This window comes from Littorina saxatilis, linkage group LG12, assembly GCF_037325665.1.
Source record: "Littorina saxatilis isolate snail1 linkage group LG12, US_GU_Lsax_2.0, whole genome shotgun sequence".
NCBI lineage: Eukaryota > Metazoa > Mollusca > Gastropoda > Littorinimorpha > Littorinidae > Littorina > Littorina saxatilis.
Window position 1 is genome coordinate 67,355,670 of NC_090256.1, and position 26,504 is coordinate 67,382,173.

Genomic DNA, 26,504 nt, shown 5'->3' on the forward strand with positions numbered 1-26,504 from the left:
TATCTCCGGAGGTCTTTTTCATTTTTTGGATAAATGTCTTTGATGACGTCATATCCGGCTTTTTGTCACGCCCTCATTTTACTATCAAATGGATTGAAATTTTGGTCAAGCAATCTTTGACGAAGGCCGGACTATGGTATTGCATTTCAGCTTTGAGGGGTAAAAATTAATTAATGAGTTTGGTCATTAAAAATCGGAAAATTGTAATTAAAATTATTTTTTTGTAAAACGTTCCAAAACTAATTTGATTTTCTGATTCCAAAAACATATGAATATGTTACATTTGCTTTAAAAACCAGCTCTGAAAATTAAATATATGAAAATTATGATAAAAATTAAGTGTCCGGAATCCCTTTAAAAACAACTTCTTCTTATTCCTTGTCGGCCCCTGGTTCCAAAAACATATAGATATGATATATGTGAATTAAAAACAAGGTCAGAAAGTTAAAAAGAACAGAGATACAGAAAAGCGTGCTATATATCCTGTTCACTGCAGCGCAACCACTACCGCGCTATTCTTGCTAGTCAATGTCACTGTCACGAGCGGTGGACTGACGATGTTACGAGTATACGGTCTTGGTGAGAGAATGCGAGTACGACAGCTTGACTAAATGTTGTATTTTCGCCTTACGCGACTTGTTTTCAAGTGTTGTTGAGCGAATTTGACCCCATGAGCTATTGATCACGGCACACCACTAGAGCTCAGTTCCCTTTACAGGGAGGATTGGACACTGACGGGACTGAACCAGCTGCGACTGTCATCCTGTACTGTTTCTTTCGGTCGGTGCGTTGTCTTCGGGAGATTAGCCGCTGTACACAACATTTTTACTCACCAAAAATTGACTCCGGAGTAAAAAGTGGGTACGAAATTTTTACTCCCAGTAAAAATCTCGTACGAAAAAAGAACTCCACAAGGAACGAAAAAATTACTCTGGCCCTCCACGAAATGTTTACTCCCCAAATTTGTACTCCCTGCATGGGATCACAAGCCAAGCGTCATTTTACTATCGTGACATACCACTAGCGCGATATCCCATTTTGGTACAATCCCGTTTTGCCGCCGTCTCATTTTGGCCCTATCCCATTTTCGCGACATTTCACAAGCCAAGCGCGCTAGCGTCATTTTACTACCGTGTCATAACAATAGCCCGTCATCGCATTTTGCCCCCATACCATTTTGCCCCCATCCCATTTTGCTTCATTCTACTTGCCAAGCCTCACTTTACTATATTGCGTAATTTAACTAAAGAGACATTACGTTTACGCGAAATCCCATTTTGCCGCAATCCAAAATGTCGCGAAATAGGGATAGCGCCGAAATGGGATCGCGGCAAAACGGCTTGGCGCCATAATGGAATGTGGCACAAGTGGTAGGGGAAGGGCTCCTAATATGGACCGGCTCCTAATATGGACCACCTCCAGTTCTGACAAACTAACGGCGCTAGAGCGCTCAAAATAATTTCATTCGCTGTATTCATCCTCTCTGGATAACTTGCACATGTCAAAACACTTGCAGAAACACAAACCTCAAAACCGTTAGGCTTTTTCGCTTTTTTTCACTTTTGGCAGCGTTCACTCTAAATTTGCCGCCTAAAACGGACTCGTTTATGTCCACAGCCAAAGCTTTCATAACACAAAACTGGCTATATATGACAGCTAAGACAGTACCGTAAAGTACCTTGTAAGCGCCCACCCCCCCTGTGCACCAATTCCGACCCAAAGTAGGGGGTGGGCGCTTACTAGGTACTACACCCTATGCACGAGCAGTTTTTGAGTCACTTGAGAAAAAGTGACTCTATGTAATCGGTCAGTGTTAGTCTGTCCGGCCGGCCGTCCGTCCGGCCGGCCGTCCGTAGACACCACCTTAACGTTGGACTTTTCTCGGAAACTATCAAAGCGATCGGGCTCATATTTTGTTTAGTCGTGACCTCCAATGACCTCTACACTTTAACGATGGTTTCGTTGACCTTTGACCTTTTTCAAGGTCACAGGTCAGCGTCAAAGGAAAAATTAGACATTTTATATCTTTGACAAAGTTCATCGGATGTGATTGAAACTTTGTAGGATTATTCTTTACATCAAAGTATTTACATCTGTAGCCTTTTACGAACGTTATCAGAAAAACAAGGGAGATAACTAGCCTTTTCTGTTCGGCAACACACAACTTAACGTTGGGCTTTTCTCGGAAACTATAAAAGTGACCGGGCTCAAATTTTATGTGAACGTGACTCATTGTGTTGTGAATAGCAATTTCTTCCTGTCCATCTGATGCCTCATATAATATTCAGAACTGCGAAAGTGACTCGATCGAGCGTTTGCTCTTCTTGTTTAGTAAGAAATGTGAACTTTGATCACTTCGTAATCATATCTTCTTTCTTTTTTTCATCTTCCATTGTTTTTCATGTTCGTATTGTCATTAGAAGAGCTTGGGGAGACAAATGTCGTCGCATTCTTTTCTTGTCTGCAGAGGTGCCGCTGTCGGCCGCACTGTGTCTCTGTTTCCCTTGAACAAGGGGAGGCCTACGTCTTCTGGATATGGGCAGAAGTCTATTATTTTTACTTGGCCAAAGACTTTTCGGCAGAAAGAGAGAGAGAGAGAGAGAGATCAGAGAGAGAGAGAGAGATCAGAGAGAGAGAGAGAGATCAGAGAGAGATCACAGAGAGAGAGATCACAGAGAGAGAGAGAGAAATCAGAGAGAGAGAGAGCTTCTTTTCCTTTCCGGCCAGGTGACGTAACAGGGTATCGCGATTCTCTCGCCATTCTCGTATCCTTTTTCTATCTACCCCAAACTCACTTGCTGTTTGCGACACATTTCCATTGGCGTTATTATCCAAATAGTCAAGAGCTGACAGCTCAAATGCAACGGTGTACGATTTGATCCGCGGCATCTTGTAATCATCGGACTTGCAGGCGTTTGATAGGGTTTGCAAGAAAGGGAAATCATTCACAAAACTAGCAGATCAAGTGCGGAATTTTTATTTCCCCTGATTTCAATGGTGTAAAGTGGGGGGTGGGCGCTTACAAGGTACTATACCCTATGCACGGTTTTGGACTAAAAGTTGGGGGTGGGCGCTTACTCGATACTGGGCGCTTACAAGGTACTTTACGGTATTTGTTACATTTTAACAGTGAGTACCCCGAGTTTCTACTGCAAAAAAAAAAAAAATAATAGCAACATCTCAAAGTATGTGCGAGTCCCCTAATATGGACCACCTTCAACAAATCGAAGAAAATCAAATCTAAAGGCAATTTTAATTAATTCATTAAGAAGCTTGCTGAAAATAACCTATAACTAGCCCTCGAGATTTCAAAAAAATATAACAAATTGTCTTTTTTGTGTGGCCGGAAGTTGATAATTTCACTTATTTTCACTCTGTTTTTGATAAGCTTCTTCAGTTTCCTGGTGTGCTTCAAATAATGCTCTCGTCAACCCAAAACAGCTAAATCTAAAGCATATTTGAATAAGTCTGACTTGCACACTAAGTTGTATCATGTTATTTTTAAGTATATGGGGCTTTTTACAGTGATTCGTGAAGGCCGCTTCACTGGTCCATATTGGGCGCCCAGGCTCCTAATATGGACCACTTGTGATTTTTTTCTGCATTTAATTTTTGCTGAAGGTCTATCAAAGCTATTTCACTCTAATTAGGCCTAACAGTTAAACTAAGAGAGAAGGACTACCAACCACAAAATGAAACTTCTTCGCAAGAAAACAAGCTAGTTATCAGCAATAAACAAAAAGTGGTCCATATTAGGGGCCCTTCCCCTATATGGCACGGAAGTAAAATGACGCTTGGCTTGTGAAATGTCGCGAACATATATGGGATGAAGGCGAAATGGAATGACGGCAAAACGGAATCGTGGCGCCAAACTGGGATGTCCCGCTAGCGATATGACACGTACGATAGTAAAATGACGCTTGGCTTTGTGAAATGGGCCGAAATGGGATTGGCGGCAAAATGGAATAACGCCCATATGGGATCTCGCGCAAACGGAATGTCGCGCTAACATTCCCTCCACCCCTCCCACCACAGGACTGACATAGAGAGCGCGATTTTTCAAAGAATTGTTTTCGCGTTGACGTATAGGTATCCGAATCGGAAGCCTCAGTATGGCGCTAGACCTAACTGTTAAAATCTAGAGAATATATTGACAGCTTATGAGACAAACATTGTTAAAACATAGTTTCAGTTGAAAGTTTGAAAGTAGAGACCCTGGATGTAGGTCAAGCGAGGTGGGCGAATGAGTTGTCACGTGCGTGTAAGATGCAGCTCTTTTCAAAATTTGATGACGTGTGTGTGTGTGTGTGTGTGTATGTGTGTGTGCGTGTGCGTGTTGTATCCATGACTTTGTACTAGATTAGTCTAATAAGACGATTTGATAGTTTAGCCTTATAAGACGGGTGGATGACGTCAGAGATTGATGTAGTGCGGCAAGGCGGCAGTTGTTTCCTGATATGGAATAAACGGCAGACATGAAACCGAACGGTCTTGTCTATGATATACGAATGTGAATCTGTGGATGACCAACAACGCGTACGAGAGGGGTTCACTAGTCCGAGGGTTCACTAGTCCGAGGGTTCACTAGTCCGAGGGTCCACTAGTCCGAGGGTTCACTAGTCCGAGGGTTCACTAGTCCGAGGGTCCACTAGTCCGAGGGTTCACTAGTCCGAGGGTTCACTATAGACGCTTGAACAAAGGATATTCAATTTGATTTTTTTCTTCTTTTTTTTCATTTTTTTTTTTTCATTACTTTATTGTCCTATCGCTGGGAAATTCGGGTCGCTTCCTCCCAGTGGAAAGCTAGCAGCAACGGAGTCGCGCTACCCAGGTGTCTGCGTGTTTAGGTGTATTCAGCCACCTGCACTTATGGCAGAATGACCAAGATCTTTAACGTGCTATTGTGGTGACACGGGGGTGGGACATGGATACCGTCTCTGGGTCTGCACATAAAGTTTACCCGTGTCCGTCCCGGCCCGGATTCGAACCAGCGACCTCTCGATCACAAGTCCAGTGCTCTACCACCTGAGCTACCCGGGCCCCCACGCACACATTTTGTGTGTGTATGTGTGCGTGGATGTGCGTGTGCGTGCGTGCGTGCATGTGTTTTTCACTGCTGTGGGAACCAAATCGAAGAATATTCTCATAAAAACACAGTTGTTTTCATTCAAAAAGATAATGTGGTGTTTTATATTTTGACTGAAGAAATCTCAGACTATTTCCCCCAAGAAACTTAGTTATTTATATTTTGACTGAAGAAAGGATATTAAAATTATCAGGATACCGCCCCGACTGGACAATTACGTGATCGAACTGCCTACAGTTTTTAGTCATATTATATAGCACCTCGGGTTTCCTTTTGCCAGTGAGGGTCAATTAGTTATCCCACCGACCGGAATTATGGAGAGGATCGAGCCTAGGTTGTACTACAGCCTCACACATAATGTCATTGAAATCGGTTCTCAAACATCGGATATCTTTTTGCGGACAGACACACACACACACACACACACACGCACACACACACACACACACACACACACACACACACACACACACACACACAGTGAAACCTATATACCGCCTTTTAAGGGGCGGTATAATAACTGGAAAATCAAGCGTCTATAGTAAACCCTCGGACTAGTGAACCCTCGGACTAGTGGGACGAACTGGAAAATCAAGCGTCTATAGTAAACCCTCGGACTAGTGAACCCTCGGACTAGTAGGACGAACTGGAAAATCAAGCGTCTATAGTAAACCCTCGGACTAGTGAACCATCGGACTAGTGAACCCTCGGACTAGTGAACCCTCGGACTAGTGAACCCTCGGACTAGTGGGACGTTCCCCTTATTACAATGGCGACGAGTGTAAATTATGGTGTACAGGCTCCAAATGTCTTTGAGGCGACAGGAGATGCTCAACAAGTGTCACTGAAATGGACTACGTGGATCGAAGAATTCGAAGCCTACGCTGACTCCATTGGACTGTTTGACATGACAAAACACAAAACAACAGCGCCGTGCATTACTTCTATACACGGCAGGCAGGGAGGTAAGAACAATTTTCAAACAACTTCCCGAGACCAGTACTGTTAAAAAGTACAAAAAAGCAGTTGATGCTCTCAACAAACACGTCAAAACGAAAACCACTGAATCCGATTTTCCAACGTCACAAATTCCGGCAAATATACCAGGGAAAGGACGAGTCAATTAGCAAATACGTGATTAGACTTAGGGAGGCTACCGTAGGGTGTGCATTTACCGACAATGACATTCAGATCAGAGACCAAGTTATTGAACATTGCACGTCTGACAAACTCAGGAGAAAGTTGTTGGAGAAGGGAGAAACTTTGACAATCGGTCAAATTCTCACTGAGGCTGCTTTGCAAGAGACAGTATCACATCAGATTGCGCAAATGAAGCAAGAAGCATCACAGGTGCATGCTGTGCAAGATCGTGGAAATACACACAAAGCTCAACAGAAAGGTGAATGTTATCGGTGTGGATCACATGACCACTATGGGAAAAGTCCCCAAAGCCCAGCAAGAGGGAAAACTTGTCACAACTGTAACGGTGCTGACCACTATACGCCACAAAATTTAGATCTAAAAAGAAAGAGGGTGGCGATGGAAAGAGAGACAGCAGACCTCACAACAAGCGAAAGACAAGATTCCGCAACAATCCAAGAGTGCGACAGTTAGAGGCGGAAACTGACACCAGTGAAAGTGACACAGACGGTGATGAACAGAAATACGTGTTCATGACGTCAAGTGCGCTGAAGAACAATCTGATAAGCGTGACAATTGGCGGTGTACAAACTGACGTCATTATTGACTCTGGTAGTGATACCAACATCATTGACGAGAAACTGTGGACGAAGATGAAGGAGTAGAAGATCAAGTGTACCACAAGAAAGTGTGAGAAAAAACTTTACGTACACATCAAAATCACCTCTCCATACTATCGGCAGTTTCACAGCTGTGATACAGGCAGGTGCAAACCAGACTACAGCAGAATGTATCGTCATCAGAGAGAAAGGTGAAGCGTTGCTAAGTAGGGACACCGCAACAACTCTGAAAATCGGACTAGACGTGCAAAGTGTGTCAGCTGTAACTAGTGAGAGGGATGAATTCAAAGAAGAAATCGTCAGGGAATTCGGACCACTCTTCAAAGGGTATGGAAAGCTGAAAGACCGCCAAATAAAGTTGGAAGTGGACTCGAACGTCAAACCCGTCGCTCAGCCAGTGCGACGAACACCGTTCGGACTCAGAGAGAAGGTAGAAGAAAAAATGTGTGAATTGGTCGACAAGGACATCATCGAGGCTGTCGAGAAACCCACCCCATGGGTGAGCCCGATTGTGATCATGCCTAAACCGAACAATGACATTCGCCTGACGGTAGACATGCGTCGCGTAAATGAAGATGTCATGCGCGAGCGTCATCCAATCCCCACCGTCGATGAGCTTCTACAGGACATGGCTGAGAGCCGAGTGTTTTCAAAGTTGGACTTAAAATTGGGGTACCACCAGTGTGAGTTACACCCTGATTCCAGAGACATTACCACGTTTGTGACGCACTGCGGTCTGTACCGGTACAAACGCTTGGTGATGGGTATCAACGCTGCCTCTGAAATCTACCAACACGAAATTCAGCGGGTGGTACAAGGCATTCCGGGTGTCGCCAACCTCTCTGACGACATCATCATACACGCGCCCGACGCGAAACAACACGACGAGAGACTTCGTCAAGCGCTACAACGGTTACAAGATGCAGGTCTGACGCTGAACGTTGATAAGTGCAAACTGAGAAAATCTGAGATAGATTTCATGGGACATCAACTGACGTCAAAGGGCATCAACCCTGCCATTGCCAAGGTCGAGGCGGTGAGAAACGCACGAGAACCGGAAACCGTGAGCGAGGTCAGAAGCTTCTTAGGTCTCGTAAACTTCTGTGCGCGTTTCATTCCCAACTTTGCGACTCTGACCGAGCCACTACGGAAGTTGACGCGGAAGAACCAGCCGGTTGTGTTTGGCCCAGAACAGCAAGCAGCCTTCGAATCGTTGAAGGACGCTCTGGCCAGTGCACACACTCTTGGGTACTACGACCCAAAGGCGAAGACACAGGTCGTCACCGACGCATCGCCATTCGGGGTTGACGGCATTCTGGTGCAGAAGCAGACCGGTGGTCCCCGAGTCATCAGCTACGCCAGTCGTTGTCTGACCGACGTCGAGAGGAGGTACTCCCAGACGGAGAAGGAGGCGCTTGCCATCGTCTGGGCATGTGACAAGTTTCACCCTTACATCTACGGGCTGTCCTTCGACCTCCTCACAGATCATAAACCTCTGCAGATAATCTACAGACCCCGTTCGAAGCCAAGCGCTCGCATTGAACGGTGGGTCCTCCGTCTGCAGGCCTACACATACAATGTCATCTACATCCCGGGGAAGGAGAACATCGCGGACTCCCTCTCCAGGCTCATGCAGTCTTCCACAATGTCGCCCTCCGTCCTCGCCGAGGAAGCGGAGGCCCACGTTCACTTCATCGCGTCAAGCGCCACATCGAACGCTGTGACAGCCGAGGAGATCGACCAGGCAGCGAGTGAAGATGACGAACTGCAGGCGGAGAGATAGTGTTTAGAGACTGGACGCTGGGAAAACTGTGACAAGCTGTATGTCGCAGTGAGTCCTGAGCTGTGCACTGCAGGGAACCTTGTGCTGAGGGGATCCCGCATCATCGTCCCAAAGAAGTTGAGGCCGATAATCTTTGCCTTAGCTCATTAGGGTCATTTGGGTATCGTTGGGACCAAACAGAATCTACGTACGAAGGTGTGGTGGCCCGGAATGGAGAAAGCAGCCGAGAAATACTGCAAATCATGTCACGGATGTCAACTGGTCAGCCGACCCAATCCACCAGAGCCGGTGAGAAGCAGCAAGTTACCGTCGAGGCCTTGGGAGGACATCTCGATTGATTTCTTAGGACCACTACCTTCGGGGCATTCTGTATTGGTCGTGATCGATTACTACAGTCGATACTACGAAGTCGCGATCATGAAGTCCACAACATCGCAAAAGACCGTGGACGCGCTGAAAATCATCTTCGCAAGACATGGCTTACCCCTCACCATCCACTCTGACAATGGCTCACAATTCATATCAGAGACGTTTTCAGAGTATATGAGAGACATTGGTGCTGAGCACATCAGAGTAACACCAAGATGGCCGCAGGCAAACGGAGAAGTCGAACGCCAAAATCAGTCGCTGCATGGTGAAGAGGATGAAGATTGCTCAAGCAGAGAAGAAACACTGGCAAGATGAAGTCCTGAAGTACATTGCTGCGTATCGAGCAACTCCACATCCGTCAACGGGACGCAGCCCAGCGGAGCTTCTCTTCAATCGGCAAATTCGCACAAAGCTGCCGCAGCTGAAACTCTTCTCTGACTGCGACCAGGATGTTCGGGATCGAGACGCCGAAAAGAAAGGGCTCTCAAAGATGTATGGGGCCCAAATGTATGCAGATGACAAGAGGAACGCCAAAGCAAGCGACGTCAATCTGGGCGACACTGTGTTGTTGCGCCAGGAGGCTACGGGGAAATTTGACACGCTGTTCCATCCAGAGCCATGTGAGGTCATCGAGAAAGCAGGGAGCAAGGTCACCGTCCAAAACCCCAAGCGGCGCTGTGTACAGCCGCAATTCTTCGTTCGTAAAGAAATACCAGGAACGCGACGATGACAAAACTCTGGGTGAAGAAGAATAACCTTCGGACAAAACTCTGGGTGAAGAAGAATAACCTTCGGACAAAACTCTGGGTGAAGAAAAAAAATCTCCGGACAAAACTCTGGGCGAAGAAGAAAAACCTCCGGACAAAATTCCAACCGAAGGCCCACCAGGATCAGGGCTGCGCCCAAGAAGCTAGAAGATTATGTGGTGAAGTTAAAGTGAAGGTGATGTTCACTCGTGAAAGCTTGGTGCCCGTGTCTGGCAAGTTTTCAAAGTCACAAGTGTGCCATGCCCAGTGCTTAAGGGTATTCGTATCGCAGTCGTCTCCAAGAGTTATTATTTTTTTCTTAATTCGTGATGTGTTCAAATTTTAGTTTGTGCATTCGAGATCCAGTCATTCGTTTGCTATGTTCAGAGTGTGGTTCTTGTATCCTAGAAGGAAAGATTTTTTTTCTCTTATAATATACATATATAGATTTTTTTTCTCTTCTAACGTTCAACAGTGTTATTGAAGAAACATTTCAAAGGCGGCTCTCAATCCTGGCAAGGTATGCTACTACTGTGGTTCACGAATGAACATTTTAAAAAGAAAAGATACAATCATTATGTTTTCAACCTCTATATTAGGACAACCAAAACAGTCTACAACAAACAGTCATGATTTTGCACGTTTTTTTTTCTTCAACAGTTTTTTTATTCAGGCAAACACAGATTTACAATGACAAAAGCATTGATACTTATACTGATAGTACATTGCAGCAGTAACAGAGTTAAACACATATGACAAGCTACATGGCAGTTGGTATTGTTATATGTTCAAAGCATACATATCCCGAAATCAGAAATGCATTAACGGCTATTGTCATAGCAAATCACAACATCACCAGTCGTCATCAAATTGTTATTAGCTGTTGGTACGGGTTCCATTTTTTAATAAACTGAATTTGCTTCATGAGGATATTGTGAGCATATTTATCAATTTGATATAAGTTACATAGTTCTCTTAAAAACATTTGCATGCGAGGACGAATTTTGTTCATTCTACATTTGTATACAAAGAACTTTGCTGTTAATAAAATACAGTCAAAACCAGCGTCTGTTTTAATGTGGTTTTCATGGTTCAATAATATCAGTGTTGGTGTTAGTCTGAGTCTGTCACAGTTAAAACATTTTTCTTTCAGACATTTTTCAAATTCAGACAAAAAACCCTGGACATGTTCACATTGCCACAAGTAGTGGTAGACTGTATCTTTTTCCAGTTCACAAACATTGCACACATTTATACTTGTGACAACACCAATGTCCTTCAATATGCAAGGCAGATAGTCTGAATAAAATTTACAATTATTTAGAATCATGTATGTTGAGATTATTTCCTTTATCTTTGTTCATTGAATGTTGTGGTTGTGCATGCTGAAGTTCACATGTCTTAAGGTTTTAGGCATGCTTCATGTTCTATGCATATGGTATGTCGCTGTCAGTTTAAAGAGAAGAACAAATGTTCCAGGAACAAGAGGAGAAAAGTGTACATGGGGTAATTTCAAAGTAAAGTAAATTTATAAGGTTACCGCAGCATATTATTTTAATCTGAAATTAAAAGTCAGAAATAAATGTAATATAATTTTAATAAGCTGAAGGGAGCTTATTTTCCAGAAGGGGAGGGATGTCGTATCCATGACTTTGTACTAGATTAGTCTAATAAGACGATTTGATAGTTTGGCCTTATAAGACGGGTGGATGACGTCATGGAATAAACGGCAGACATGAAACCGAACGGTCTTGTCTATGATATACGAATGTGAATCTGTGGATGACCAACAACGCGTATATTACCTGTGTGTGAGCGTGTGTGTGTTTGCTTTATCATTTATTTTCACCGCTCTACGCCCACCATCTTCGTTTTTGTTTCACGCCCTTTTTCTTGATTTATTGTCTCTTGTGTGACCCAACCCCCTCTTTTTATATTTAGTCAAGTTTTGACTAAATATTTTAACATCGAGGGGGAATCGAAACGAGGGTCGTGGTGTATGTGCGTGTGTCTGTCTGTCTGTCTGTCTGTGTGTGTGTGTGTGTAGAGCGATTCAGACTAAACTACTGGACCGATCTTTATGAAATTTGACATGAGAGTTCCTGGGTATGAAATTCCCGAACGTTTTTTTCATTTTTTTGATAAATGTCTTTGATGACGTCATATCCGGCTTTTCGTGAAAGTTGAGGCGGCACTGTCACGCCCTCATTTTTCAACCAAATTGGTTGAAATTTTGGTCAAGTAATCTTCGACGAAGCCCGGACTTCGGTATTGCATTTCAGCTTGGTGGCTTAAAAATTAATTAATGACTTTGGTCATTAAAAATCTGAAAATTGTAAAAAAAAATAAAAATTTATAAAACGATCCAAATTTACGTTTATCTTATTCTCCATCATTTGCTGATTCCAAAAACATATAAATATGTTATATTCGGATTACAAACAAGCTCTGAAAATTAAATATATAAAAATTATTATCAATTTTTTTTTTCGAAATCAATTTAAAAACACTTTCATCTTATTCCTTGTCGGTTCCTGATTCCAAAAATATATAGATATGATATGTTTGGATTAAAAACACGCTCAGAAAGTTAAAACGAAGAGAGGTACAGAAAAGCGTGCTATCCTTCTCAGCGCAACAAATACCCCGCTCTTCTTGTCAATTCCACGGACACTGCCTTTGCCACGGGCGGTGGAGTGACGATGCTACGAGTATACGGTCTTGCTGCGTTGCGTTGCGTTGAGTTTCATTCTGTGAGTTCGACAGCTACTTGACTAAATATTGTATTTTCGCCTTACGCGACTTGTTATATTTAGTCAAGTTTTGACTAAATATTTTAACGTAGAGGGGGGAATCGAGACGAGGGTCGTGGTGTATGTGTGTGTGTGTGTGTGTGTGTGTGTGTGTGTGTGTGTGTGTAGAGCGATTCAGACCAAACTACTGGACCGATCTTTATGAAATTTTACATGAGAGTTCCTGGGATTGATATCCCCGAACTTTTTTTTCATTTTTTTGATAAATGTCTTTGATGACGTCATATCCGGCTTTTCGTGAAAGTTGAGGCGGCACTGTTTGTTTGTTTGTTTGTTTATTTGTTGCTTAACGTCCAGCCGACTACGCAGAGCCATATCAGGACGGGGAAGGGGGGAAGAAGGGGGCCACTTGTCAAGCGATTCCTGTTTACAAATGCACTAACCCATTACTTGTGTCCCAGCAGGCTTTAGTAAAACTAAATTAATACCTACTGGAAGATTACCAGTTTCCAGTATGTTAAAATAGGCTTAACCTATCTACTGCTGGACTTACATCAGAACACTAACAGATTAAACTATACATGAATCGCGAGACAAGCGGCAAGAGAAGAGATTTTTGGAAAAAATACAGGTGAATGAGCAAGAAGGCAGAAAAAAGAAAAGAATTCATGAAGAAAAAGAGAGCATGACAGGAAAGAGGAACCAAAAATCTACCTAACAGCAAACTAGAAAGCTCCTGCGGTTCCAAAAACAGGAGGGGCCTTTAATTTCATAACCGCAGTGCCCCACTGCGGAGAGGCGGCACTGTCACGCTCTCATTTTTCAACCAAATTGGTTGAAATTTTGGTCACGTAATCTTCGACAAAGCCCGGACTTCGGTATTGCATTTCAGCTTGGTGGCTTAAAAATTAATTAATGACTTTGGTCATTAAAAATCTGAAAATTGTAAAAAAAAAATAAAAATTTATAAAACGATCCAAATTTACGTTCATCTTATTCTCCATCATTTTCTGATTCCAAAAACATATAAATGTTATATTTGGATTAAAAACAAGCTCTGAAAATTAAATATATAAAAATTATTATCAAAATTAAATTGTCGAAATCAATTTAAAAACACTTTCATCTTATTCCTTGTCGGTTCCTGATTCCAAAAACATATAGGTATGATATGTTTGGATTAAAAACACGCTCAGAAAGTTAAAACAAAGACCGGGATAGAAAGAAATGTGATTGTCTGATTAAATTGAAAGACAGATTAATTTCTCCTGCTGAGAATACATTTGAGAAACCAACATTTTCTTCTCGATCTGATTAAATTAATTCGACGTAGCATGCACTGACTTTTAGTCCGCTTTCATGAAATCACTTTGATTTATTTACTTTAGCGACTGAATTGCATGGTTGCTCATATTACGAAGCTATCTTGGTTTGGCATACCAGGCCCTGTGATATAGCTTTAAGGATAATAATTCCGCGTCCAACGGCTAAGAAGGAAGACAAAGGGAGAAAGGAAGCAAGGATGGAGGGAGCGAGGGAGGGCAAGAACAAGTCAAACAAACCAACAAACAAACCATACAACCAGCCAACAAATAAACCTACGATTTTCTTTCATTAGTATTAGAAAAGTGTTTCAATGTTTGCCCATAAGTAAACGCCATGTTCTATTCTCACAATAATCTTTACTTCATGTGAACAAGAAAACAAAACCCGCCCAAAAACAAACAAACAAACAGAAAAATCTTGAACAGTTTTGTGCCAAATCTCTTTTTCGCAAAAAGACGGCTGCACCTCGAATAAAAACAAAAACTAACTTGGATTATTTCCAGAAACTGGTGGCGAAATCGTAATTTTTTGTGGAGAAAGAAGCCAAACGAATGGTCCATCTTCTTCTCGACACAAAACGGGACGAATGAAAAGTAAAGAGCTAGATAATTATGTTTCGGGAAATAACTCGAATGTTTATTTATCCGAGATGCTTAACCCAACTCGCGTACCCAAGTCGGTATGCTTCTCGATAAAGAAGATGAGCCAATCGCTTCGCCTCTTTCTCAACAACAACAACAACAACAACAACAACAACAACAACAACAACAACAACAACAACAATGTCGGCTTCTCCAGCAACAACAACAACAATGTCGGCTTCTCCAGCAACAACAACAACAACAACAATGTCGGCTTCTCCGGCATGTGGTTGATAAAATATAATATCAGGAGAAAAACAAATGAAATGTGTCTTTGAATTGGATCTTGATCTCTTGTGCGGTTTTGTGCTTTGTCCATAAAAAAAGAAATATATATATGATAACTCAGCTAGCAGTGTTCGGAGGATTGTCAGTGTCGTAACCGTGACAAAGCTCAGGACAAAAGTGACCGTTGCCACACCAAGTTCTCACGTCATCTCATTCCTCGAGGATTTACGGAAAACAAAAACGGCGTGTCTGCAAAAATCTGAACTTATCATCAGTTCTTGCACGCATTGTGCCATCTTCTCTGAAGTTCACAGAGACAGAGACAGAGAGAGAGAGAGAGAGAGAGAGAGAGAGAGAGAGAGAGAGAGAGAGAGAGAGAGAGAGAGAGAGAGAGAGAGAGAGAGAGAGAGAGAGAGAGAGAGAGACTCTTGACGTTTTGACAGTTTATTGTCCTTATCGACAAATGTTTTGTTTGTTTGTTTGCTTAACGCCCAGCCGACCACGAAGGGCCATAACAGGGCGGTGCTGCTTTGACATCTAACGTGCGCCACACACAAGACAGAAGTCGCAGCACAGGCTTCATGTCTCGCCCAGTCACATTATTCTGACACCGGACCAACCAGTCCTAGCACTAACCCATAATGCCAGACGCCAGGCGGAGCAGCCACTAGATTGTCAATTTTAAAGTCTTAGGTATGACCCGGCCGGGGTTCGAACCCACGACCTCCCGATCACGGGGCGGACGCCTTACCACTAGGCCAACCGTGCCGGTTTCGACAAATGTTAATGCATGCAATTGAAAATGAACGTATTTACATGAAATATTGAAAATGAACGTATTTACACGAAATATTTACAGACATTCTCTAGCAAGGTATCCATACCAGGTATGTATTACCACTGCTCGAACAGTTCCGCTCGAAGGCAAATGGATTACTTCAAATCTTCTTCTTCTGCGTTCGATATTTATGGCCGTCATATCGTCAGGTCTGTGGCTGCCATGAAGTCCGCAGTCTTCAGCAGTTCGGCAGCGGGTCCCCAGAGCTTGGTGCCCAAGGTTTATTCCACTGTTCTTTTCTTTACTTCACTGATTTAAAAGCTGCATCTGTCTCGCAGAGTTCTAGCCCATGTAAATGGTAACTGCTTTAATGACAGTCAAAAGCGACACCCGTGCGTCATCGATGTCTTTGTAATGCATGATATCTGAGAGATTGAGTGAGGCAAGGAGGGTATTACGTGACTGATGTATTGTTATGACGTCACTGAAATGTGTATTCTATTGTCATAAGATCCCTGACGTATTACGTTGCTGGGGATTCTGGGTAAAAATATTGGTGGAATAAACCACGCCATCCCGATCCGTCCATGCCGCCTGTGTCTGCTTGATAATGTCATATTATCTTGCAAATTCTTCACAGGTGCCGCCTCGAAGCTTTTCGATTAACATTTCGTCAAAGGGTGGCTGAATTTTTACCTTTTTAAATGTGAACTCTCACGATGAATGTGTCTGAAATTCTGAAGGTTTAGTTTGAAACGTTTCTGAATCACCAGTCGAAAGGTCATAGATTGACACTGCACTACATATTTTTGATCTAAAATAAAAGAGTCCACACTCAACAAAAAGCACACCTGCACTAATGTACATAGAAGGTGCTTGTGCGAGAAAAAAGCAAAAACACACGCACGCACGCACGCACGCACACACACACACACGCACACACACACACACACACACACACACACACACACACACACACACACACCACAACTACAGTCAAGGAGTTTTTCTGCACTGATATACAGCTGCAGTCGCGAAAAAAATGCTTCAAATGAAACAAAAATAACCACCACAAAACCCCACAATCAAAGCACCTTGGTCAACTAGTTCTCCATTATTGTTTGACCGTTTTCGAAGCCGACAAGGAAAAAAAGCCTGAGTCACACGACAACTTCAAACAAAAACATCATGGGTTTTTCACTTGTGTTTCTCGAAAAGCGTCACCTCTGAGATTAGCGAGATTTAAGAAACAGCACGTTTCGTTTTGCAGCTCGTTTCGTTTGGTGAATGAGTCACCCCGCGAAACGGAACGTGTAACGAGACGGCATAGGCCGCAGACAAGATTTAGATGTATTCACGTTTCGTTTCGGAATGAAAGGCCGGGCATGGCAGGATATGATCCGCTGACTGGGCATGGCATAATTTCAACTCCACGAGTCAATAAAGGATTGACATACTCGCATTGCACGCACAAGAGCTTCACATTTTTCAATTCATGCACCTGATCACATACGAAGCCAGAATAAAAATTCGATGCGATGACCTACTTCTGCTTCGCCATTTGCTTTCTCACCATGAAGTTGGATAAATGTACCAGGATCAGCACCCTTCAAAATATTTCAGTTCACAACAGTTGTCTACCTCCAATGAACACATTCTCAGCGCTGAAAGACTGTGAAAGGGTTGATGAATCTAGCAATGCATAAAATGGCCAACAAATAAAACTGTTAGTGTGCAAAAATACTCACAAAAGTTGACGAAATATTGTTCGTTTTTTGGGGGTGGAAAACGTGACTGCGTTTTGACGTTCCACGTTCCGTTTCAGTTGACCTTCACCTTTCCAGCGAGAGACCCCCGAAATAATGACGTTTACCACAACTTCAAAACGAAACGTCCCAACGTTTCGTTTCTTAAATCTCCGTACTGACTTCATGCCAGCCGTTTGTCTTCATTTGCTTTGTCTTGTTTTTTTCGCAGCTCAAAACATGACCGCCCTGTGCGAAACCCCATGCCAGCCCGCTTGCTTTTTGTGTGCTTTAACAAAAAAAAAATTGTGTACATTTGTCAATTTTGTTTGCGATAGTTTTGTTTAATCTTTTCTGTCAAAAAGTCTCAGTTTTTTGCTTGACCTCTTGCCAGCCGCCAAGGTTGCGAGGACTACTCGGTCTGTTGGCCATGACAACGAAGCGAGTCCAGTCACTGTCCGTGACCCTCTGGTGCACGGTCTCGCGCGTGGACAGACGCTTCAGCCGGTTTTTGGTGGAGCGGAAAAGGTCAAGGAAACGCCTCCGAAAGTGTCTGGCACTGATGAAGTACAGATAAAAATTGATGGCATGGTTTGCATCTGACAAGGCGTAGGTCACCTGTTGACAAAAAGAATGTCGTTAGGGAATTTTGTATTTCTAATGATGTAGGTTCACCTGGAGTTATCTAGTTCTGAAACTTTGCCGGAAGTAAATTTGATAAATTTAATGACAGAAATTGATGGCGTCCTTGACATTTGTCAAGATGAAGATCCCCTGTGGGACAGGACAAAAAAGGGTAGAATGATGTTCGAGAAGTTTAACATCTTGATAACAGGTCGAAATTGATGGTCTTTGATATTTGCCAAGGTGAATAGGTTCCCTGTCGAAAAAAAGGTTGAATGAAGTTAAAGAAATGTCTGCCCCCCCCCCTTCCAATGCAAAATTAATAGAGTCAAATGCTTTTATAAATTATATTTTAAACCTCAACTATATTCAATTATACTCATATCCCTCCCCTAGACACACAAACAAAGCAAACATAATTGATTTCATTTGTTGTTCTTGCTGTTTTAATAGTTTGATTGGACGATGACGAATCCTGCCTCGAAACTAAATTTATGTAGAAAATATAGAGATGTACAAACTGAGGAAAAATTACATTAGTTTGTACAAATATTTAGTACAAGAGAATTTAAAAAAAAATATTTAACTGCTGACACTTTGAGTTTAACAGCTAGGAACGCAAAAAAACCACTAGGAGAAAACAAAAGATATATGAGAAAAAGAATAAGGATAACAACAATAAAAACAAGAAGTACATGAAATTGTAAACTAGACGGAAGAAAAACGCCACGAAATGAATTTTTCTGCGAGACTCTATTAGCATTTTTTTTTTTTTATCGATGTAATAAAACCGTCAACAAGTGCTTGCTGTGTATTAGCTCCATTACTCAAAGGCTATGCTGGGACAAAAAAACAATACTAATATAAACAAAGTTAACAGCCTTTTATCGTCACTTTGTTTCCATGGAGACTATTTGAATAACCGAGACTACGAACACGTACGTATGTTCGTCACACAGAGACCACGCTACAGCAGAAAAATGGACGACTGCCATCTTTAAAAAAAAACAAAAAAAACACCCCACATCAACAAAAACAACTCTTTGAGTGTCGCTGATTTGTTTGAGTCAGGTCTAGAAAAAATACCCATAAATACGAAATCTGTGTCTTTTGCACTACCATGTTCACTGGAAGTTGGCGTTTTTTTAGGGGGGAGGGGGGGGGAGGGGCTCCGTCCCTCCTTCAATGCCCTGGGGGTCCAACATCTGTCCAAAATGTAAAGCATGTTTTCTGAGCTAGCAAAGAATTGTAGCTGAAAAAATAATTATCTTCGTAGGCTTCGGTGCCAGGAGTACTTTGAGTCGTCCTCGTGAGAGTCTGACTGACACGTTAGAAAACGAAATTCGCGCAAAATTCACGAAGAACCCAGAGACAGAGGAAATAACTACCGAGTACCCCCTCAAAACTGCCACCCGTCTTCGGTGTGGAGAGCAATATTTCTTATTGAAGCAATTCCCTCCCCCTTCTTTTGAAATAATTTGATTTCTTTCTTTCTTTATTTTCATTATTTCTTGAATATAGTATTTTGTTCCTTTTTCTTTCAGACGCTCGTGAAGTGTCACAGGTCGATCCTATTTGTCTCTGTATAAGAACACAAATGTAAAACGCAGGAAAAGTACCCTTTTTTTAACATTTAGTCAAATTTCACATGAGAGTTCCTGGGAATGATATCCCGAGATGTTTTTTTCATTTTTTCGATAAATATCTTTGATGACGTCATATCCGGCTTTTTGTAAAAGTTGAGGCGGCACTGTCACACCCGCATTTTTCAATGACATTGATTGCAATTTTGGTCAAGCAATCTTCGACGAAGACCGAACTTTGGTATTGCATTTCAGCTAGGAGGCTTACAACATAATTGATGACTTTGGTCATTAAAAAACTGAAAATTGTAATTTCATTTTTTTAAACGATCTAAAAATAATTTCATCTTATTCTTCATCATTTTCTGATTCCAAAAACATATAAGTATATTATATTCGGATTAAAAACAAGCTCTGAAAATCAAAAATATGAAAATTATGATTAAAATAAAATTTCCGAAATCGATTTAAAACTAATTTCATCTTATTCCTTGTCGGTTCCTGATTTTACAAAAATACAGATATAATATGTTTGGATTAAAAACAAGCTCAGAAAGTTAAAAAGAATAGAGATACAGAAAAGCGTGCTATCCTGCTCAGCGCAACCACTACCGCGCTATTTTGGATTGTCAATTTCACTACCTTTGCCTCGAGTGGTGGACTGACGATGATACGAGTATACGGTCTTGCTAAAAAAAAAAATGCAGTGCGTTCAGTTTCATTCTGTGAGTTCGACAGCTTGACTAAATGTATTATCGCCTTACGCGACTTGTTTAATTATTTGATTTCTTTCTTTCTTTATTGTCATGATTTCTTGAATATAGTTTTTCTTTCCTTTTTCTGTCAGAAGCATGTGAGTTCTCGCAGGTCGATTCTATTTGTCTCTGTATAAGAACACAAATGTAAAACGCAGAAAAAGTACAAAACGTGTCTTGTTTCTTCAAATCCAAAGTTGCCAGCTGGCTAAAAGAAGGATTACTGTTTAAGTCCCGGAAAACCGAGTTTTTATATTGATGGAAAAAGGTGTCTTGTTTCTTAAAATCCAACTTGCTCTAAAAATTGGACGCCTGTTTTTCTCCTGAAATCAACTTTCTTAAATCGTGAAACCGAGTCATTAACGATGGCATAGTTTCTCAAAAAGAATGTCATTCTAAACCTAATTGACTTTTTTTGCCTGAAGAATACGGATATCTGTTTTCTTTGGAGAAGAGTAAAACCTCTGTCACCAAGACAAGTTTTGGTCGTGGAGGGTTCTCATATTCTGGTCCTGGATGACCCCATACTGATAGTATCACAATAAGTATGTAATTTTAAAACTATTTAAATTGTTCCTCTTGACACCAAATACGCAAACAACAGATGAACTTACTGCTGACTGGGCTTCGACCTGTTGTTCTTTTGTAATATCTTTTTGTGTAAAGACATACAACGAACACTGAAATTAGCTTGAAACTATACTATTGATTTAACCGTGGTGGTGGGGGGGGGGGGGGGGGGGCTCTGGCAAATTTGAAAAATTCTGAAGAATCTGGGGAATCCACTGCACCCTTGATGACGTTTGTGTAACGTTACCTAAGTTTGAGACGTTTAAAATAAGTTTCTAGCCCTCAGAACTAAGCTACTTGGATTCTTCTTTGATGTACCCTTGTATCAATTAAATGTCATCAACCAACCTGGTTAAGAACCCGAACCCTGGCGATGAGCACCAGGTCCCCGGGGAACCACATCTGCTGCATGAGGAGCATGGCGCAGCGAGGGATGGTCAGCACGATCAGCACGAAGCTGGCCACCAGCAGGATGACGCTGGCCTGCCGCTGTCCATCCGCCGCCACCCGCTGTCTGCCGCCACTGGCTTTCCCAGACAGTGCTTTTGCTGCTGCCTTAGGTGTCCCTGCTGCCCCCGATCCGCTGTGACCGTTACAGAGCTGCAGCTGCTGGCGCCTGGCCTTCCTGAGCAACACGATGATGGCCACGTTGAAGGTCAGCAGAGACAGGCAAGGCAGGAAACCGTACAGCGTCACGTTGGCCCAGTGCCAGGCCTCCGCTGTACTGCGGTGCTGTTCATCAGACATACAGCTCGACCCGTCCTCAGTCGGCACACTGACCACCAGCACAGGGGTGCAGGCCAGCAAGGACAGCAGCAGGACGCCGGCCAGCCCCCAGGCCGCGCGGGACCGTGTCCAGTACACACTGAGGGCCAAGGGCCGGCAGACGGCGAAGAGTCGCTCCGCGGCCAGAGCCACCACGATCCAGTTGGCGTAGACCACCAGGCTGTTGGCCAGGAACAGTAGTGCCTTGCAGGCCGCTGTAGTAAAGACAGCGTCGTGCTGCTGCAGCAGGGACAGGGTCAGCTTGACCAGCAGTGCCAGACTATCTACCACAGCCAGCACTCCCACGTACACCACGCACGACCCCAGGCTGCGCATGTGCAGGAAGGTGAGTAGGCTGGCCACGTTGCCAGGGAGACCGAGGGCCAGGATAACCCAGAGGTAGTAGCGCTTGAACTGTGCCGAGACTTCCTCCAGCCTGGCGAACTCCGCTTTCTCTGCTGACAGCTGGTCCTAGGAGGCGCGAAACAGTTTATTAATCAGACATGACATTTTTGCATACAAAACCACGTACGCGCGCAAACACACATACACACACGCACGCACGCATGCACGCACGCATGCACACCCAAACGCACACGCGCACGCACGCTCACACACAAATACACACAAACTCACGCACGCACGCACGCACGCACGCACGCACGCACGCACGCACACACACTCACACACACACACACCCACACATCTGTTCTGTTTTGGTAATTTCTTAATCAGTATTTTGTCAGGAGGTATGATACATGAGAGGGGTCCTGATTTGGCCTATATGGTCCGCTGGACCCAAAAAGCAACAACTATCAAATCAAATCAAATGATACATGAGAGTTTTAACGTAAATTTACGAATGTCCGCGTTATTGCTGTGTCAAATGAGTTAATAATCTTTTTATAATTAGTGTTTACTAAATAAACGTTGCTGACAGGCACATTTATCAGCGTCAGAGAAAATGAACGTTCCATGACATAATGTTATTGTTATCGTTTCCGTTCGCGATATGATATCTACGTGAAATTTGGCTAGCAGGAATGTTTAACCCAGAAACGATTCGAATGATTGTGATACTTCTGTAGTTCTGTGCAAACAGATACTGCTGTTTAACGGGATATTGTAAATGCACAGGACATTTGATAAACTAATAACATGCTGGTAGATGTTTTGCAGGCTTTGATTTGATATTAATTTGTTTTTAATAGTATTGCAAGGACTCTGTAACACTAATTGCTTCTTAATGTGCAATCCTACGTAACGGTGATACAACAAGAATATTTTGGAGTAATCCGTTTTTTGGCCATGTTGGGTTTGATGCGTGCATGCCTGGTTTTCTCCTGTTGATGGGTGTCGGCACAGAAGGTCTGCCCGCTGTCCTCAGCCAACATGCTCCGTCTTCATGGCAGCTCAAATTTTTTATCGAGGTTCTCTCCTCTAGATCCGCCGTGTTTCGCCTAGGGGCTTTCGCTGCCTAGTTGATAGGGTCACCTCGTAGAGGATGTGGTCATAGACCACGCACGGTCGGTCTTGGGATAGGGAAACGTTATGCTAGTCCGGAGGGATTACGCCACAATGGCCACCTCGCGAAGACCCAGGGTCCTAGACTAGGGAGGTCCAAGGGGGAGCACCGGGAGGGCTACCCCTCTACCCGCACCTCCAACACAATCCCTTCCCCTGGTAGCTTCATCCCCAAGGAGAAAACAAAGCTACCTGCAACACCCCTTTGGAGTAATAAGATCTGCGATATAATGTTCATATGAGAGCCAGAGGTAGTTGCACTTTGATTTTGGTGGCAGTTTGGTTTGTGTAATTTTTGATATTAATACTTGGCATGTAGCCTACATCAAAGACAATTTTCCTATTAATCAGCTCATTAAGATAGAGAATAATGTTTCTACTGCAGATATTCGGCATCGCCGCTGTAGGTCTGTTGCCCAACATTTCAACAGCAGCAACCACACCTCCCTGGATGCACGTGTGAAAGGTGTCTGGCAAATGTACAGCACCTCCACAGACAGAAAACAAGTAGAGTCCGATTTCATTTTATCCCTGGGCACATCCACACCTGACGGTTTGAATGCGAAAATGTGATGTACTTGTATTCCCCAAACATACTGTGGATTTACGGTACGTGTGTATTTGTATTTGTGTGTGTGTGTGTGTGTTTGTTTGTTTCTGTGTGTGTTTATGTGTTTGGTTTTGTGTGTGTGTGTGTGTGTGTGTGTGTGTGTGTGTGTGTGTGTGTGTGTGTGTGTGTGTGTGTGCGTGCGTGCGTGCGTGCGTGCGTGCGTGCGTGCGTGTGTTTCCCCCCCTTTTTACATTTAGTCAAGTTTTGACTAAATGTTTTAACATAGAGGGGAGACGGGCGCAGTGGCGTGGTGGTAAGACGTCGGCCTCCTAATCGGGAGGTCGTGAGTTCGAATCCCGGTCGCTGCCGCCTGGTGGGTTAAGAGTGGAGATTTTTCCGATCTCCCAGGTCAACTGATGTGCAGACCTGCTAGTGACTTAACCCCCTTCGTGTGAACACGCAAGCACAAGACCAAGTGCGCACGTAAAAGATCCTGTAAACCATGTCAGAGTTCGGTGGGTTATAGAAACACGAACATACCCAGCATGCCTCCCCCGAAATCGGAGTATGCTGCCTGAATGGCGGGGTAAAAACGGTCATACACGTAAAAATCCAATCGTGCTAAACACATGAGTGAACGTGGGAGACTTAGCACACACACACACACACACACACACACACACACACACACACACACACACACACACGCATACACACACACACCCACACCACCCCAACTCCCACCCCAACCTCTCCCCTTTCCCTTCACGCCCCTCCCCCTCCCCTCTTCCTCACCTGATTTTCTTGAGACTCCCTGAGAAGGACGCGCAAAATCTCGGTCAGGTTGACAGAGGCTGACCAGTTGGGGAAGCGGTCAGCGAGGTCCGTTTGCTCCAGGATGTCACGGCGAACGGATTCGATGTCCATGTCATCCATTGTGACAGCGACAGCTTTTTGAAAGTCAAGGTGTAGGGTGAGGGCACCAAAGATCAAGTCGATACTGACTGGCCGTGGAAAGAAAGGGATGTAGAATCGTACGTTGTCATCTGAAACAAATACAAAACAAAACGTCAAAACCTGTAAACAGAAGAAGAAATATTAAGTCAAATCGACAGTTTTTGAAGGTCAAAGTGTAGGGTGAGGGCACAGAAGATCAAGTCGATACTGACTGGCCGTGGAAAGAAAGGGACATAGAAGCATACGTTGAAACGAATAAAAAACAAAACTTAAATAAATGTAAACAGAAGAAGAAATCTTCAGTAAAATCGATAGATTTTGAAAGTCTTAAGCGCGCCGAAGATCAAGTAGATATGTACGGGTATGAATGAAAGGGATCTACAGGTTTGAAACAAATTTTGAAATGATTCAAGAACTTCAGCGGAATCGACTACTAATAATATATTATTATATTACCATCAGTCTGCGTTGTCATTAGATTCGAGTTTTGAGGAGAAAAACACAATTTGTGATTGGAGTCAGATTAGTGCCAGTTACCAAGACGGTCCTAATGTTCTTCTTACTCCCGCTATTTTGTGATCGAAGAAGCAACGTCTAACTGCTAATTCCTCAATTTCAGTTCGTTTTCTCATTATTATTTGTCTGAACAGTCCACTTCAAATACCGCTTGGTCGATGAATGTTAATGATTTGTCAATGATTGATGATTGATTCGTTCCGTATCGTCGCGATATAACCTTCGTGGTTGAAAACGACGTTAAACACCAAATAAAGAAAGAATTCGTTCCGTAAAGTAACCTGTCTTGAAGTGTTTTTTTTCGAGTATAAACAAATATGCACAGATGTCGAATTGGGGATCGATTGGGAATAAAGAAAATGTAACCATACTCATCTTATTAAAAGGATAACATTTGAAAGAAAATAAGGATTTTTTTGACATTTTGATTAGATTACAAAAAGAAAAGAAAAAGGCGAACATAATTATTAAGATAATATTACCACTGTGACAATAAACAGCGGTTTTCACTTTATACACACAACATGCACTGTTTCTTACATTTTTTTCAGTATTATCTCTTTTCGTTCGGAGTAGTACAAACGCACCAATGTCCTTATTTGGATTGCCTCAGGAAAAATAACTACTCTGGCGGGAACTCTGCTGATTGGTTACGACTTCTGTCCCCAAATCAAGTTTATAACTCTCTTTATCAGCAAGGGATTTAAATTTCAGAGTAACAATTCTTTGTAGACTATGTCGCAATCTTGACAGCTCCATGTACACGCATGAGTATACTGAAGGTCTCAAATGAGGGACTTTGGGGATATTTCTCTCCCCTAGCGCCACGAGGTGGCGCTTCAGTAGTTTGGGTTCAACGGCGTACTTCCTGTATCATTGGTCTACGAATCGACACCTTTGCTGGGACATTTTTCTGTAAAGATGAAGAATGTCGGCTATATGCAGCTCTCTGAGCTTCGGAATGAGTACAGAAAACGAGGAGCCGAACTGGACGGAAGCAAAAAAGATACAGAAGTCTCTATCCTTGAAAACCCATCCCGTGTCACCACAGTGGCACGTGAAGGTTCTCTGTGATCCTGCCATTATTGCAGGTGACTGATCACACCTTAACTATCAAACACCTGGGTGGCGCGACTGTTGTTGCTGCTAGCTTTCCACTGAGAGGAAGTGACCCAAATTTCCCAGTAATGGGATTATGAAGTAATGGAAAAGAAACATGAAATGAACAGAAGCAATGCTGTCGATAACTGGCGTGTGTCCAGGTTGACAAATGATTTTGTTTTTATTTTCATTGCTGTATAGTCCCCATCACCGGGACATTCGGGTCGCTTCCTCTCACTGGAAAGCTACGAGCAACAGAGTCACCGCACTACACAGGTGATTCCACTTCTTGTAGAATGACTGAGGTCTTTTACGCGTCACATTGTGTCAAGGGGGTGGGACGT

At 43.1% G+C, this 26,504-nt stretch overlaps 2 protein-coding genes across 2 annotated transcripts; one reads left to right on the forward strand and one right to left on the reverse strand.

Moving 5' to 3' along the window:
• The first annotated feature begins 9,260 nt into the window (after positions 1-9,260).
• LOC138983171 (uncharacterized) lies at positions 9,261-9,728 on the forward strand. The gene has a single exon (XM_070356581.1). It carries the CDS (start codon positions 9,261-9,263, stop codon positions 9,726-9,728), a length of 468 nt encoding a protein of 155 aa, XP_070212682.1.
• A 7,712-nt stretch (positions 9,729-17,440) lies between these two features.
• Positions 17,441-26,142, reverse strand: LOC138983172 (probable G-protein coupled receptor B0563.6). The gene is made up of 5 exons (XM_070356582.1): positions 26,070-26,142; positions 24,382-24,632; positions 21,344-21,983; positions 21,096-21,289; positions 17,441-17,833 (listed from the first exon to the last, which is right to left on the reverse strand). The coding sequence occupies exons 1-5, from the start codon at positions 26,140-26,142 to the stop codon at positions 17,573-17,575; spliced, it is 1,419 nt and encodes a 472-aa protein (XP_070212683.1). The 3' UTR covers positions 17,441-17,572.
• Between the last annotated feature and the right edge of the window lie 362 nt (positions 26,143-26,504).